Consider the following 13684-nt stretch of genomic DNA (forward strand, 5'->3'; position numbering starts at 1 on the left):
GGCACTGGCAGATTCCATTATGTATTTAGTCAGGTTGTTGAGTAATATCAGTAGTTGTGTACTTGTGGAGACCAGCTATTTAAGATAATTATCCACATCAGAGGATCCTAGGGGTACACTTTTTAATGTAAAGTAGAACTTTGTTTAACAGAATTGATTATTTGGACCACTCTTAATCCAACTTGGACCACTTTATATAAGACCATACATAAATCTGTTCCTCAATTATTCTGCATTTACACTATTTTATTTAGTACCTATTATATTGTTCTAGTTGTGTGAGAAGTTAATGTCAGTTGACTAATGAAGTACTTGGCTAGAGAACACAGTGTAAAAGGTTTAAGTAGCATCAGGAGAAGAGGTCTTCATACTCTGGTGTATTTTCCTGCCAGTCAGTGGCCATATGGAAACACCCATAAATCAAGATTGACAGATTTAAGAGAAGACAGATTGAAAAGGCTTATTAGATAATTGAGTCCATCCCCATGAAATTACAGGATATAGTTTTCAGATAAAGGACATCATATTATTACATAGAAATAATATATAGTTACTGATATTGACCTAACAGTTACTAGATTGACTTGAAGTTACAGAGATTAAGAGATTATATGTATTTTTAAGTCAAAGTAATACAATCTAATAAATTCTGAAAGTAATTCTTGAGCATACAAAGAAAATTGCATGTTGAATTGATAGAAATATATGGTACATATTAACGTTTATCCTTGTAAAAAACTACTAGTAGCCATAATAGATGTTTTGAATCAAGAGCTTTAGCCAGAAATCCCAAAGGGCTGCTAAAAAATAAATTAAAAACTCTTTCTTTTCATGTTGCATTTTTCAATGAATTTGAAACCATTTGTTTGCTACTACTTGTAGTAATGTGTTTTCGTACATTTCCAAAGCTGGAGAACGGTAAACAAATCTGCTGATAGCATGTTTAACTTTTTTCTTTTCTAATTTTACAGTAAAGTCTCTCAGTTTCAGTTGGGTTTTTAGAAATGGGAGAGAAATTGACCTACTCATATTTGTTTCATTTTTGTTATGAAAACTCTACAATCTAGTCATAGAAGTGCAAGGTCTAAACATCATCATTTATATGTTCTTTAAAATTTTTATAGTTTAGACTTAAACAGTTTTTCCTCTCTCAAGGTATTTGGTGTTTGTATGATTTCATTTTATGTTATAATTACTGCAAAAGAAGACTTACTTACTATTTTATATTACAAAATTAAATTGAACCATAGAAGGTCACTTATTAGAAACATTTTAATGTAGGGAAAATGAATTATACATTTTAATACAATTGATATAACTCAAGTGAATTAACATCTCTGTATTTACTTTTCCTATAAATTGTTAACATTTTCATTGCATCTGGCATTGCTCTTTCTGCTCTGTGTATATGTTTATAAGACTGTGGTATTTAATGAAGAGATCTTTTAAAAGTGTTGATAGCCATGAATAAATTATATCATATTTGATCTATGCTAAAGATTCAAAGTCCAAGGTCTTTGAATAGAGCTTAGAATAAAAATGTAATTAGGCTACATCCCTAAAGTCTGATATATCTTTAAACAAGACTGCAAATGAAACTTTATTAAAACTTCAAATGAATTATTTCATTGCTTTCTTTAAATTCATTTTCCCACTCTTCTCTTTCATGTCTGTTACTGACATTGCTGCTTGTATTTTACCTGTCTATTCCAGGATATTTTAATTATTTACTGCTTAATGAGTAGTACTGAAATGAAGCTTCATTCAAAGCTGCCCACTCAGAAACAGATTTTTTGCTTCAAAGCTTTGCTAAGTCTAGGACTACTGCAGCTGAGCCTGCAGTTCTCACCATATTAAATACACTTTTCTGGAGACAGTGTTTCCTCTTAGTAATTGACAGAAGAGGAGTCACTGCTCCTAGAGATGTCTTCTTAGTGGGAACAATGGCCAGTGGGAGTGCAGCGACTGCCAGTTGAATAATTTTCTTCTCCATACATACAGAGATATTAAGGATTGCCTTAAATCTAATGTGTAAAGTACAATATTAATAAAAGTATAACTTAAATATATACAATTTAAAAATACATTTTGAAGGCAATTATCTGTGCTCTCTGACAGCTTCATTATTGTGCCTGATGGTAAGAGCTAAATCCTATTTTGCTTTATGTGCCTGAATGATGTATACCTTGTTGCATGACTGTAGTTTTGGCACTTATGCGCAGTTTGCAATTCAGCTGTGTGCATGCAAGTGTACACATACCAACTGAGCCTATTCATTAGGGCTGTGCTCTGATGAGGAGAAGGAGAAAGGTCCTACCATGTTTAAGTTCAATGATATAGTACAGTGGGTGCCAACCACTGTGGCTGGAGTACCACAAGCAGCCCTGAACCCTCTCCAAGTGCCTCTGCAATCCTCTTCCCCTGTCCAACCTGCTGCTCTGCTTTCTGCTCCCTGCCACTGTGCAGCCTGTCCCCTCCCTGATCTGCTGTGGGGCACAAACAGAAGCTGCCCTTGTCACTTGTGGCACTCATGCTACAGATTGGCACCCCTAGTCTAGTACAGGGCTGGTCCATCTTGCAGCCTGAAGTCTTCAGATGACATGCAGCCTCTGAGGGACTCCCCCTCCCTCTTCTGATTTCAGCTTATTGCCTCTACCCCTGGGGGCACATTAAGGCCATGGAACCCAGGGAGTCAGAAGCTTATGGGGCCCAGGGCCTCCATGTAACACATCATGGCACAGTGCAGTGGAGTGTGGCACAGTGGAGAGTTCACATATTTTATGACCCTGCCACTCAGAAGTTAGCACTGGTCTAGTGGCTAGGGCATTTGCCCAGGGAAGAAGAGATTCAGGTTTCAGCCCCCTCCCCACTCTCCCTGCCCTGCTTAATTCCAACCTTCTGCTTCCCAGCAAAGTGCTCTAACTCCTAGCCCACTGGTTAGACATTATCCAAACCCTTTTCAGTACACCTCTTGAAGCTGCCCCACTGTACCTTGCACATACCATTTATTGCATAAGATGGAAAAGCAACACTTGGGAAGGTTTCTGCCCTACTGGGAGGAAGTGCCTGGGCTGGAATTCTTTCCTATCCGGGACTGCATCCATCTGGCTGAGCTACCTACTCTTCCTCCTGGCTTCACATCTCTTTCTCTTAGCTGCCCAGTGGGCCAGTTTCAAGGATGGTTATGGCAAGTGTCCTAATAGGATATAATGGCAAGATTCTGCATAAAGTATCAGCACAAGAATTGTAAAGTATTGATAAGAGTGTATATGAATTAACAGAAATAACTTTTCTAATACAAACTAGGTATCTGTCCAGAAACTTTCACATTAATTTATAAAAATTGTCAGATTCCATGCATTAAAATCATATACAATATGGCTAGACAGAAATTACATTAAAACTGGTTTAAGTGATGAGAAACTGGTTTAAACCTGTAACAGAACAGACATTCAGTGCACATAAACCAGTTTCAAAATGATTGAAACTGGTTTAAGATAAACCTGATGGGATGTAGTATCAGACTTAACTGATTTAGGTCAAACCACTTTATGAGACTTCTGTCCCAGACCCCTTCCTGGTTCAAGTTAAATCACAGTACCCCAGGTTCCCAACATGCTTTTCAGCCCTGGGCTGGGCTGCCCTGTCTGCTCCAGAGAGCAGGGCAGGGCTGGCCCCACCCCTCTGATCCCTAGCTGGAGCAGTGAGGGCTGGCTCACTGGCCTCCTCCACGGAAACCCTGTCTGGGGTCTTGGGCCAGAGAGGAGGGTTAAACTCATCTTCCTCAGAGTACAGAGCTGCCCTGCTGGCTTGCTTAGTGCTGGCTGCAACTCTAGATTACAAATCACAGAGGCACCTGGAAGCAGGAAGATGAAGTGATGAGCAATCCTGTAGAGTCCAGCTGCTGTGCTTGTGGACAGCAAATCCCATAGACCTCGGGGGCAGCAAGAAGAGGAAGCGAACACACAGCCCGTGTTGGCTATGTGCTGGAGCTGTGCTCTAGTACCCCCTGGCTTCTGGCTTGAGACACTGCAGGAATGTGGCTGCATCTCCTGAATCACAAATGAATGTCTGTTCATTTGCTTATTGGTTCAATCTTTGCAATCTTTGCAGACTAACCTGCAAAGACTGAATCAATTCAGCCTTGGGCTTTTTGACTGTCTGACTTAGCCTGTGTGATTTTATTTTCTTATTCCCTTGTTTTGTGGTATTTTAGATCTGACCAAAAAAGAAACATAGAAATATTGACCAAACAAAATACATACCATACGTCTCTGTTCATTGCTACTTTTCTGCAGCCTTTTCCTCTTACTTGTATACCTACCCCAAAAGGTTAGGAACATTTTGTACTAATGCATGTGAATTGTCCTACTGAATATGAGTATATGCAGGGTTTTGCAAGATTGAGGCTATGGATTATTAAATCTTTGAGCATGGACTATCCGCTATTTCATCTCTATAAAAGGGCAAATGACTTGCTGCTTTAAAAAAGATAAATAGCATGACCTGAGTACAAAAGGTTTTTTTTCAGACTTAAGTTCAGATTTAAACAAAAGCTATCACTCAACTACCATCTGCAGTATGAGTTACAGTGTAAGACTAATGACTTCTTCTGGAAAGATAAAACCTTTAAAAATATATATTATATGTAATTTGTGAAAATTCATGGCAGGAGATAGGTGGAAGGCAGAAGGCTTCCTTACCCATGTTCTCCACACCATCCTGGGTCCTGGGTCTGCTGTACTATCCAGGTGTCTACCAATTTCTCCCCATTGGCTGATTAGACTGAGTTGGAGTCTAAGTGCCAAGCGAATTGTAGAGACTGGCTGGGCTGCTTTAAGGGAAGGTCCTAGACCTCTATCCAGTGCTGCACTGAATATCTACAGAGGTCCTCAGCCTCCCTTGTACCAGCTGTGGAGGGTAGGACACCCGGAGGAACTAACACTTACTTAAGAATTGCTGATGCAGCCCACTGGGGTCATAAGCTGGCAACTGTCATTGCTTCATGGAACCATGAGCATGGACATTTTCATAATATGATTTACAGAGTCCTCCAACACTTGCCCCTTCAATGGTAAAAGGGTAAGACAGGCATTCTGGTACATGCCTACATCCAGTACACTCAGTTCCACACTGTCTTCCAGCTCCTCCCCAATTTTCTTTATTTCCCCCCACCCTCTTTCCCAGGCCACATGAAGTTGTATGACCTCATCAATCCATCAACCTTCCCCTGCCCATGGTCAAACAAATCATCTGTGTCACCAGTCAAAGAAAGCTCGACTGGGGAGGCTGAGGGCTAGAGAGGGAGTGTTCTGTTACTACAGGACTGACTTCTGGCCATATGCTCAGATTTGGAAGAGTCAAACATTTTGTGACATTAGCCAGTTAGAACAAAGGGTCATGGTTAACCCAAGCAGTTCGCAGCTGCCTCCCTTTGCTAAAAAGAGATTATGAGTGTCACTTCTAACATTTGTTTACAATTTTACTATTTAATTATTAAATAAAATTGTGACTCATCCACCATAAATTATCCCTAGATATTGAAGTGTTTCATCCTCTGAGCAAAATCTTCTTAGACCCTTCTTTTGTTCAGTAGCACATTGACCTAATATACTATGGCCAGTCTTATTGTAGAGTATATCTGAGAGTGTTGTATAGTCACTTCTAGATGTCTGGTACTTATGTACTGCAAGTTCTGAGGTGGTCTATAAAAGGTCTAACTCTCTGATTTTCAACCAGGGTGCCAAGGCTCCCTGGGGTGCCTTGAGAGCCCTTCAGGGGTGCTGAAGGATACTATGCAATGTTAGTACTATTAGGTGTACAAACATGATGCACAAGATAAACCCACTGATTTCAAATAAAAATCCACAGTGCTAAAAATATTCTGACCTGTTGTGGTCTTTCTAAGTTCTTTGCCACAGAAAAAATACTGTATTTCCATAGTAAAAAAATGAGAGAGAACTAAGAACTGGCATTTTATGAGGGGTGTCTTGACCCTAAAAGTGTTAAGAACCATTGGTTTAACTTTGAGTGGGCTCATAAAAACACTGTTTTAAAAACATGATTACGAACTTAGCACTGCCAAAACCAAAAAGGCTTTTAAACTACCACCCAAAGATTAAACCAAAGGTTCCTAAACAAGCACCATGGATCATGAACCTCCCACATCATCATCCTTTTTGAAGATGTCCTAGTTTCCCCTGCAAATAGTCTCAGTCCTACAACAAGGCCAGGTCCCAGGATAGTTAATGCCCAACCTTGTCTGTTCTGTCAACTCCCAGGCCCCCAGGCTTGAACCTTTCAGACCACAGGAAGTCCTTTGTCTTCTGTGCTATGGAGCACAGTAGAGGGTTCTACTCTTTTGTGGTTGAACTGCAAGGTATGCTGGTACAGTGCTTAGTGAGGAGCCATCATGTTGTATTACAGTATCCTTAGGAGCCTAAATGATTCTGTCTACTAAAAATCCTTATAAATCTTAAATAGTCTAATTTGCTCATGATTAACTTATTGCAAAACCAAAATCACTCATTTTTTCTGAAATTGCAAAGTTTTCTCTCTCCACAATACTGTCAAAAATTGCTTGTTTGGGATATAGGGAAGATGAAAACTAAAAAGGGGGAAAAAAAATCACATTTTTGCCCTGCTCTTAGATATATGAACATAGGTTCTTGCACATAACAGGAATTCCACTGAAATCTGTGCAATCCATTTTACCTCAGATAGGCTAGCATATCTATTTGCTGAATGAGGACCTTATTTTATTATTTTGTCAACCATTTATTCGAGCTCTCAACATATTTCCAATGCAGATTTATAAAACCCGTGTAACTAGTGGCTTACATTAAAGACTATGACATATTCTTAACTATTTCAGCATGAATACTGCTACCATAATTATAATAATTGAATGTAGGAAGCTAAAAATAATGCAAATATTCAAGCAGTTAAACTGAAAAAGAAGCAAATATCTTTTAAAAATGGTAATAATATTTTTTTTTTTGCTACCATTAAATATTGCTTCTAGCAGATTTTATATCCTTGTTGCATAGTGCAATAATTTATTTAAAAAGATGTCCAGTAGTTTTAGATTAAAATGTAATATAAAGTGTTATTGTTTTGTTAGGTCGTTGTTTTTAAATAAAGTGGAATATTTTGCTAAACTCCTCAACAAATGTTTACAATTTAGAACTAAACGTGCTTTCTACATATACTTGTGCTGTTGAAGAACTGTGCCTTATAGACCTGTCAGCTTTTTTCATATGATCGTTTCTGCTGCATTATTTTCATTGGTAAATGTACAAGCTGATAGAAAAGGAAATAATTAGGTACTCTCAATATTGCTGAGGCATGGAGCTAGAACAGGTCAGTCAGTGCATTTTACAGATTGTGACATTTTAAATTACCTGTACAATACTGGAAGCAATCTTTGGACCTAATTAACATCCCACCTAATTAATGTCAGGTCTGCATGTGCAGACCTCTAGACAGATTCAGACTTTATTTATTTATTAAATATCATATTATTCAAACTTGCTATCTCTAATTTCTGTATTGAAAACTTCAGATTGGTATGCTGTTTTCTTAAGTGGGAGTAACTCTTCTGTTTTTTCTCCTTCAAGTAATCAATGCACTGCTGAATGAGTTCATTTTAATGCACTCAATCATGCCTCTAATGTTTGTAGCTTACGGGCGCAAGCATCAGTAATGCAGGAATGTTATATGGCTTTAGTTTGGGCCATTTCATAAAATATTCATGGAATCAAAAATGTGCATCAAAATAGCGGCTGGGAGAATTACATTTATGTGCCTGCTTTTATGGCAGCTTCACATTTAAACCCATTTGTGTTAATATCTAGTCAATCTTTCTACTTAAAAAAAAGCAAAATGGTAGTCATCATATGTACTCTTTTTTGGTTAACATTTGTCTAAGATATCTGCTTTGATATAATAAATATATGCTTTTGAACTGTTCTATAGGAAGGGAAGTTGTAAAGGAAGTTTTGGATAATATTCAGAAATATAGGACTGTTTCTCTGTTAAATTCACATTACATTGAACTCTTGCTTTTTAAGTGAATGGATACAATCTGTTTTTGTGGGCTTTAGGCAAACTCTAACTCTAATAATTTCTGTTCAAACAGTGCACTTTCTTTTCACTGAAAAACTAGTACAAATCTTAGTGCATATGTCTCCAACTACTATGAAAATAGGAATGATTTATTATCTTTAATACATTGAGTGGATGAATGATGTCTTTGTATTAATATAATTGTTTAGAATGGGTCTCCTACTGTAAAAGGTATGTAGTTACACCATTTCATTCCCATTATTAAGATGAATTGATTACTGATAGCTTTTTTTGATGCTATGTCCTGGGGTCCCATTAAATTATAATATTTTTGCAGTAGTGCTATATATTTTGTGAAAATTATATTTGTGTGTTTGACTTCTTTGACTAATGAAAAGAAGAATTAATATTTCTAAAATTTCAAGTTTAGGATACACTGGGATAATTTCTGAGCATATTACTTGGGGATATTAAATGTGCAGACACTTTTACTAATGATAATAATAAAAATTAGCTATAATTTCATATAGAATATTTTGAAAATGTATGCTATAGATTTTTTGAAAACAGTCATTTTCCTCCAGGGAATCTGGGAGAGATATATGGGATGTCCTTTACCTTCCATAAAATATTCCTGATGAGCACTCCCACACAGTATTCTTCCTCTTCCTTTGTCTCTCTCCCTCAAATGATAGTAGAAATCATTATAAATGTACTGTACAGTTGATCTAAAATAACCCTAACTTCTAATCCAAAGGTCATTTATAACCAGCTTTATTCCTTCTCCAATTATGTTTATTTAATTTAGTTTGTTTAAAAATACAAATGCCTCTATCCACTTGCTCTAGGTACTTGTGCAAATATTGAAATAAAAAAAAGTGAAAAATTAAAATTCTGGAGTCACTTCAAGTCAAACTAAATCAACTAGGTAGACAGAATGGATAAACAAATCCTCCATCCCCCTAAAGATTTTATTTTTCCAAAGGACTCTAATGCTTGGGAGAACAGATGGACCTTCTGGCTTGTCCCAAAGATAGGCAATTTCCAATTATTCTAGAGTAAGAATAAAATTTAAAATATGTTCCCAGCAACTGCATCTCCTGTAATCCCAAAGGAGTCTATTTTAAAGATCCCGGGGTATTGCAAAAGTATGGCAGTATTGTACAGAACAATCTCAGGTAGTCAAATCCCTGATCAGTTAGTTCTTTTGCAGGTAAAAAATTATGTGTTTCCCTTTTATAGGAAGTTAGTGCCCATTTAACAACTCACTCTAATTAAGTTCTTAGGTTTTTCACAATCTTGGCTGTTGTAGTTGTGTCTGCAGTAGAACTACATTTAGACATATTTTCACCTAATTCCATCTGAATGATACCAGAAAGCACAGACTGCCTCCATATGTTGATGCCTGATGTAGATGGATAGTTCTCTAAAGAGTCTTTACTGAGTTCTGGCAAAAAGAATATCAGGTCAAGGCTCTTATGGCTAGTTCAACTTCAAGAACCGCAGGGCTTGTGGAATATATTACTTCAATTTCCACTCTGTCGGGAATTGTCTCAAGGCAATCCCTCAAAAAATGAGGGAGAATGGGGCAACAGAATCATCTCATTCTATACCTCCAACCATTCCTGTAAGGCCATTGAAAGGTCTAAAAGGCTATTGTGTATATTCTTTAAGGCCATCTGAATCTGTCCCTTTAAGAGACAGCATCTCTGAGTCTAAGGTGAAATAGGTATGCTAAAGATAACTCATATCCCTTGATGATTTAGATGAGAGAGGTAGTAGAACTTCCTTAGTAGAAGTTTTTTCAGTTTCACTAGAATCATGCTATATATGTCTGGCAGTCTCTTCTATCAATATCTTATAGCATATCTATTTCTTTATCAAACAAACAGTTAAGTAACAATTTCTCTATCCAAGTCCAAGATCTGAGCCTAGTAGCTTCAACTGTGTAACCCTGTTGAAATGAATTGTCCCTGAGCAGTTAACTGCACTGTGTTAGATGATGTAAAGTTCCCTCAAGGAAGGCCCATGTTTCAAAATGGGAAGATAGTTTTTCTTATGGTTTTAGTAAGTCTTCCTCTGTCTGGTCTAATATAATCAGGAATGTAATATTTTCAAATTCTCTGAATTTATCCTGGTCACTTTTAAAATTCATTTTGTAGCTGTATCAACCTAGTATCTTCTATCTTCAGACATCCAACAGATGAAGCGTGTGAAAGAACTAATATACTGTACTTCTTTCCACCTGTTTATGAACCAAACCTTACTTGGAACTTGCATTCTACTACAGAACCTAATGAAATTATGTGCTTGAATTTCTTCGAGATGGTCCCCTTTTATCTTCTGTTTTTCAAAACAAAGTACAAGCACTGATGACTGAGTCTTGCTATATGGCATTCATTAGGTGCGATAGTACTTTGTCCAGACTATCAATTCTTTTTCCTTTTCACACTCTATTTACTCAGGCTTTCCCCTGTTTACCCAGGTTACACTAACCTATATAAATTAGGGAGGGACTTTGTATACCAGCCTGAGATACCTACACTCATTGGAAATGACTAGGTTATATGTGCATATAGAGATATATTACATGAAGAAAAAATTAATTCATTTTTCATCAAATAGTCTATTCACTTGAATAGAGAATGAACCTATCATTTGAAAAAAAAATCTATTCTTCATATTTCTGCCCATCTCCTTCACAATCTATAAGTGTATGTTCTGATTATAGGGAAAGGAACTGAAGAGTAGTTTGAATTGTGCTCCTTTATATATAGAGTTGAGGGTTTCTACTTTGTATAAGATTCTGTCTTCACCTGCTAATCAAAATGTAACACAACAATGTGGATCTGCATTGGCAATCCACTAAAACTTCCATTTACTTGCAAAAAATTATAGCTTGGTTGTGACTGGGAATATAAGGATATTGAAGATAAGGAAGAGTTATGGATACCTGTAAAATTTAAAATATTTTTTCTAAGTACTAAATTATGGATTAAAGCATATTGACAATTTTGTGAAAGAAAAGGACTGCATGCAAAAATGTTTTGTAATATTTTGTGAAATATACTGATTATATTTATGAATGACTTGTGTTTTCCAGGTCAGTTCATGAAAGCTGCTGAGCATTATGAAGCATTCTATCAACTGACAGTAGGGCGGATATGGAAGGATGAGACAAGCCATACTTACAACTCACTGGCCTGTGAGCATCTCTGGAGAATTTACACATTACTCGCAGACAAAATGCTAGAAAATAAAGAACACCAACAGGCCATCAAAACTCTAATAAAAGCTTTTGAAATGGCAAAAGAAGGTGGGTAGAAAATAACACTCCTACATTCCTTTATTTAATGTACAGGCCCTGATTTTCCCAGGAGTAAAGTAAAAATCGTCAAGTGTTTGACTGGGTGATTATTTCCTATGAAATGCAAAGACAAATGCCATCAATATACTTCCAAATCCCACTGTAAAACAAAAATGCCTTGCTGACAACAAAGAATCTATTAGTTTCTTGAAAGCTTTATCTCCAAAAATACAATCTTCTGGGAGTAGTGTTGTAAAACAATGAACCCATAATCAGTACGAAGGTCATTGACAGAAATTGAGATTTTCATGGGTTAGCCATGGTTGATTTGGCATTTCCTGAGTTATATTATCAAATAGATCATTAACATTTCATTCTACATACTTATTAAATAATTATGGAAATGAGATCATGTTTTTCTTTTGTAACAAATAAGGTTTTTGGCTTTTCTAGTGCAGCTGAAATATTTACAATAGTTTTTTAAAGTTTAAAGTAAAAATATGCTTTATATGGTAATTAATGTGACAGTGTTAAGGCTTTAACTATGTTAAGTGGAGATTTTTAAAAAATCGTGAAGAGATTTGGATGGCATTTGAATACATGCTGTAAAATGTTCATCAGCTGTAACAGAGTTGTTTGTTTATGATGCAGTATTACGTATAAGAGGGAATACAAACCACTACAGTTATTTTAACAAAGCACATATTTTTCTGGCTTTTAAAATTACCTTAACATCACTTATTTATTGGAAAATGCCATTAGATGCCAACTTCTGTGGGTTTTTTGCCTGCAAATATTTGATATGTTCCCAGAATAAAAATAAAATAACTTGAATAGTCATCTTTATTTAGTTTACAATTTTAGAAAAATAATAAGAACATAAATTATGTGGCATTTCTTACATAGAATATTTTGCTTGAGAACTGCAAATTAATGCACAATATTGATTCACATTTTATGACAAATTTTCATCTGTATTTTAAGGAAGAGTACATTGATCAATTAATGTAGTCTTTAAGAACTAATTGAAATTGTTTACATCAGGCTAAAAATTAGCAAAAATGAAAAATATTTGAACATAATTTTTTTTAAATAAAGTTTGTTCATCACAGTAAAATAAAATACAATTTGCTCTGCAAAACCAGTATGTGTGTAACTATGTAACAGTTTAAAATATATCAGATTAAGCATTAACTTTGTTCTCTAGCAGTGAAAACGTATTTAATTATTTCTATTTGGGTTTTTTTAAATACTTTTTTCTAATGACCCAAATTAATTCCTAACAGTTCATACAGTTAAAAAATTAAGCATTTAAAGGTACCATTTTAAAACTGCTTGCTGTAGCCTCATAAGATAAGTTTTGGGGTTAAAGCAAAATACATCCTGGGCCTGTGGCTTTCAAACCTTCCATTCCATTCTACTTCTTTTGAACATATGTCTTTTTGAGCAAATTTAAATGACTCTGTTGGTTAGGTAGTTCCTTCTTTCTTTGGTTTTGATCTTTGGATAATTCATCTTAATTTGTTTTCAGCACATTAATAGTTCTCTTTGAGCAGATACATCAGCATTTAAAATATTATTTAAAGCAATAACTCTTGGGATCAGACGTATTCACTATTACAAACTGCACACTCACCTGTGCTATGCTGCTGAGTAGTAGTTTGGGTGGAGAAGTTGATGGAAATTGCCCTGGGATTATCAAAATGGATCTGATTCTGCACTGATATCTCCTTTGATCAAGTAGATATCCCAAGTATTAGGTGACTATTAGGGCTATGCGAAGCTTCGGTTGCTAATTCAATTCAGAGGAGATTCAGCCCGATTTGGCGGCCAAATCTCTGAATGCAAAAAGAATTGGGAGACCAGTAAAAAGGTCTGAATCAATCTGAAGCCTCTGAATTGATTCAGGAAAAGATTCGGAGGAGGTTTGGAGATTTGGCGATTTGGGCGGTCCCCGCTCGCTGCTGCAGGGAGCTGGACCATGTCGGTAAATAGGGGGGCGGGGGGATGGGGCTAGGGGAGGGGACCATGGGGGGAACCCTGCCAGGCCCAATCCCCTGCCTGCTCCCTCAGCCCCCCTGAGCATCCCCTGACCGCTCTCCCAGCCCCATCAATGGCTGCTCCACCTGGCCCCAGTGTCTAGGTGCTTTTAAAAAAAAAAGCCCCACACTCACCAGATGTTGCAGCGGCTGTTGGGGCTTCTGGGGCTCATGGCAGAGCCCCCCTGTGCAGCGCAGGGCAGTGGGGGGCAGCAGGACTCGCCCCTCTGCATGGCAACAACCAGTGAGCACGGGGCTTTTTTTTTTTTTA

The 13684-nt window shown here is 36.9% G+C and overlaps 1 protein-coding gene across 6 annotated transcripts in view; it reads left to right on the forward strand.

Annotated features, from left to right (window-relative positions):
- Positions 1-13684, forward strand: part of TTC29 (tetratricopeptide repeat domain 29) — a 364566-nt gene that overhangs the window by 207052 nt on the left and 143830 nt on the right. For all 6 annotated transcript variants that reach the window (XM_059722003.1, XM_059721998.1, XM_059721999.1 and 3 more), the window contains one exon: positions 11171-11383. In XM_059722003.1, coding sequence (XP_059577986.1) covers positions 11171-11383 — 213 coding nt within the window. The remainder of the gene's footprint in view (positions 1-11170; positions 11384-13684) is intronic.

Source organism: Alligator mississippiensis, chromosome 2, assembly GCF_030867095.1.
Source record: "Alligator mississippiensis isolate rAllMis1 chromosome 2, rAllMis1, whole genome shotgun sequence".
In the NCBI taxonomy this organism is placed as follows: domain Eukaryota; kingdom Metazoa; phylum Chordata; order Crocodylia; family Alligatoridae; genus Alligator; species Alligator mississippiensis.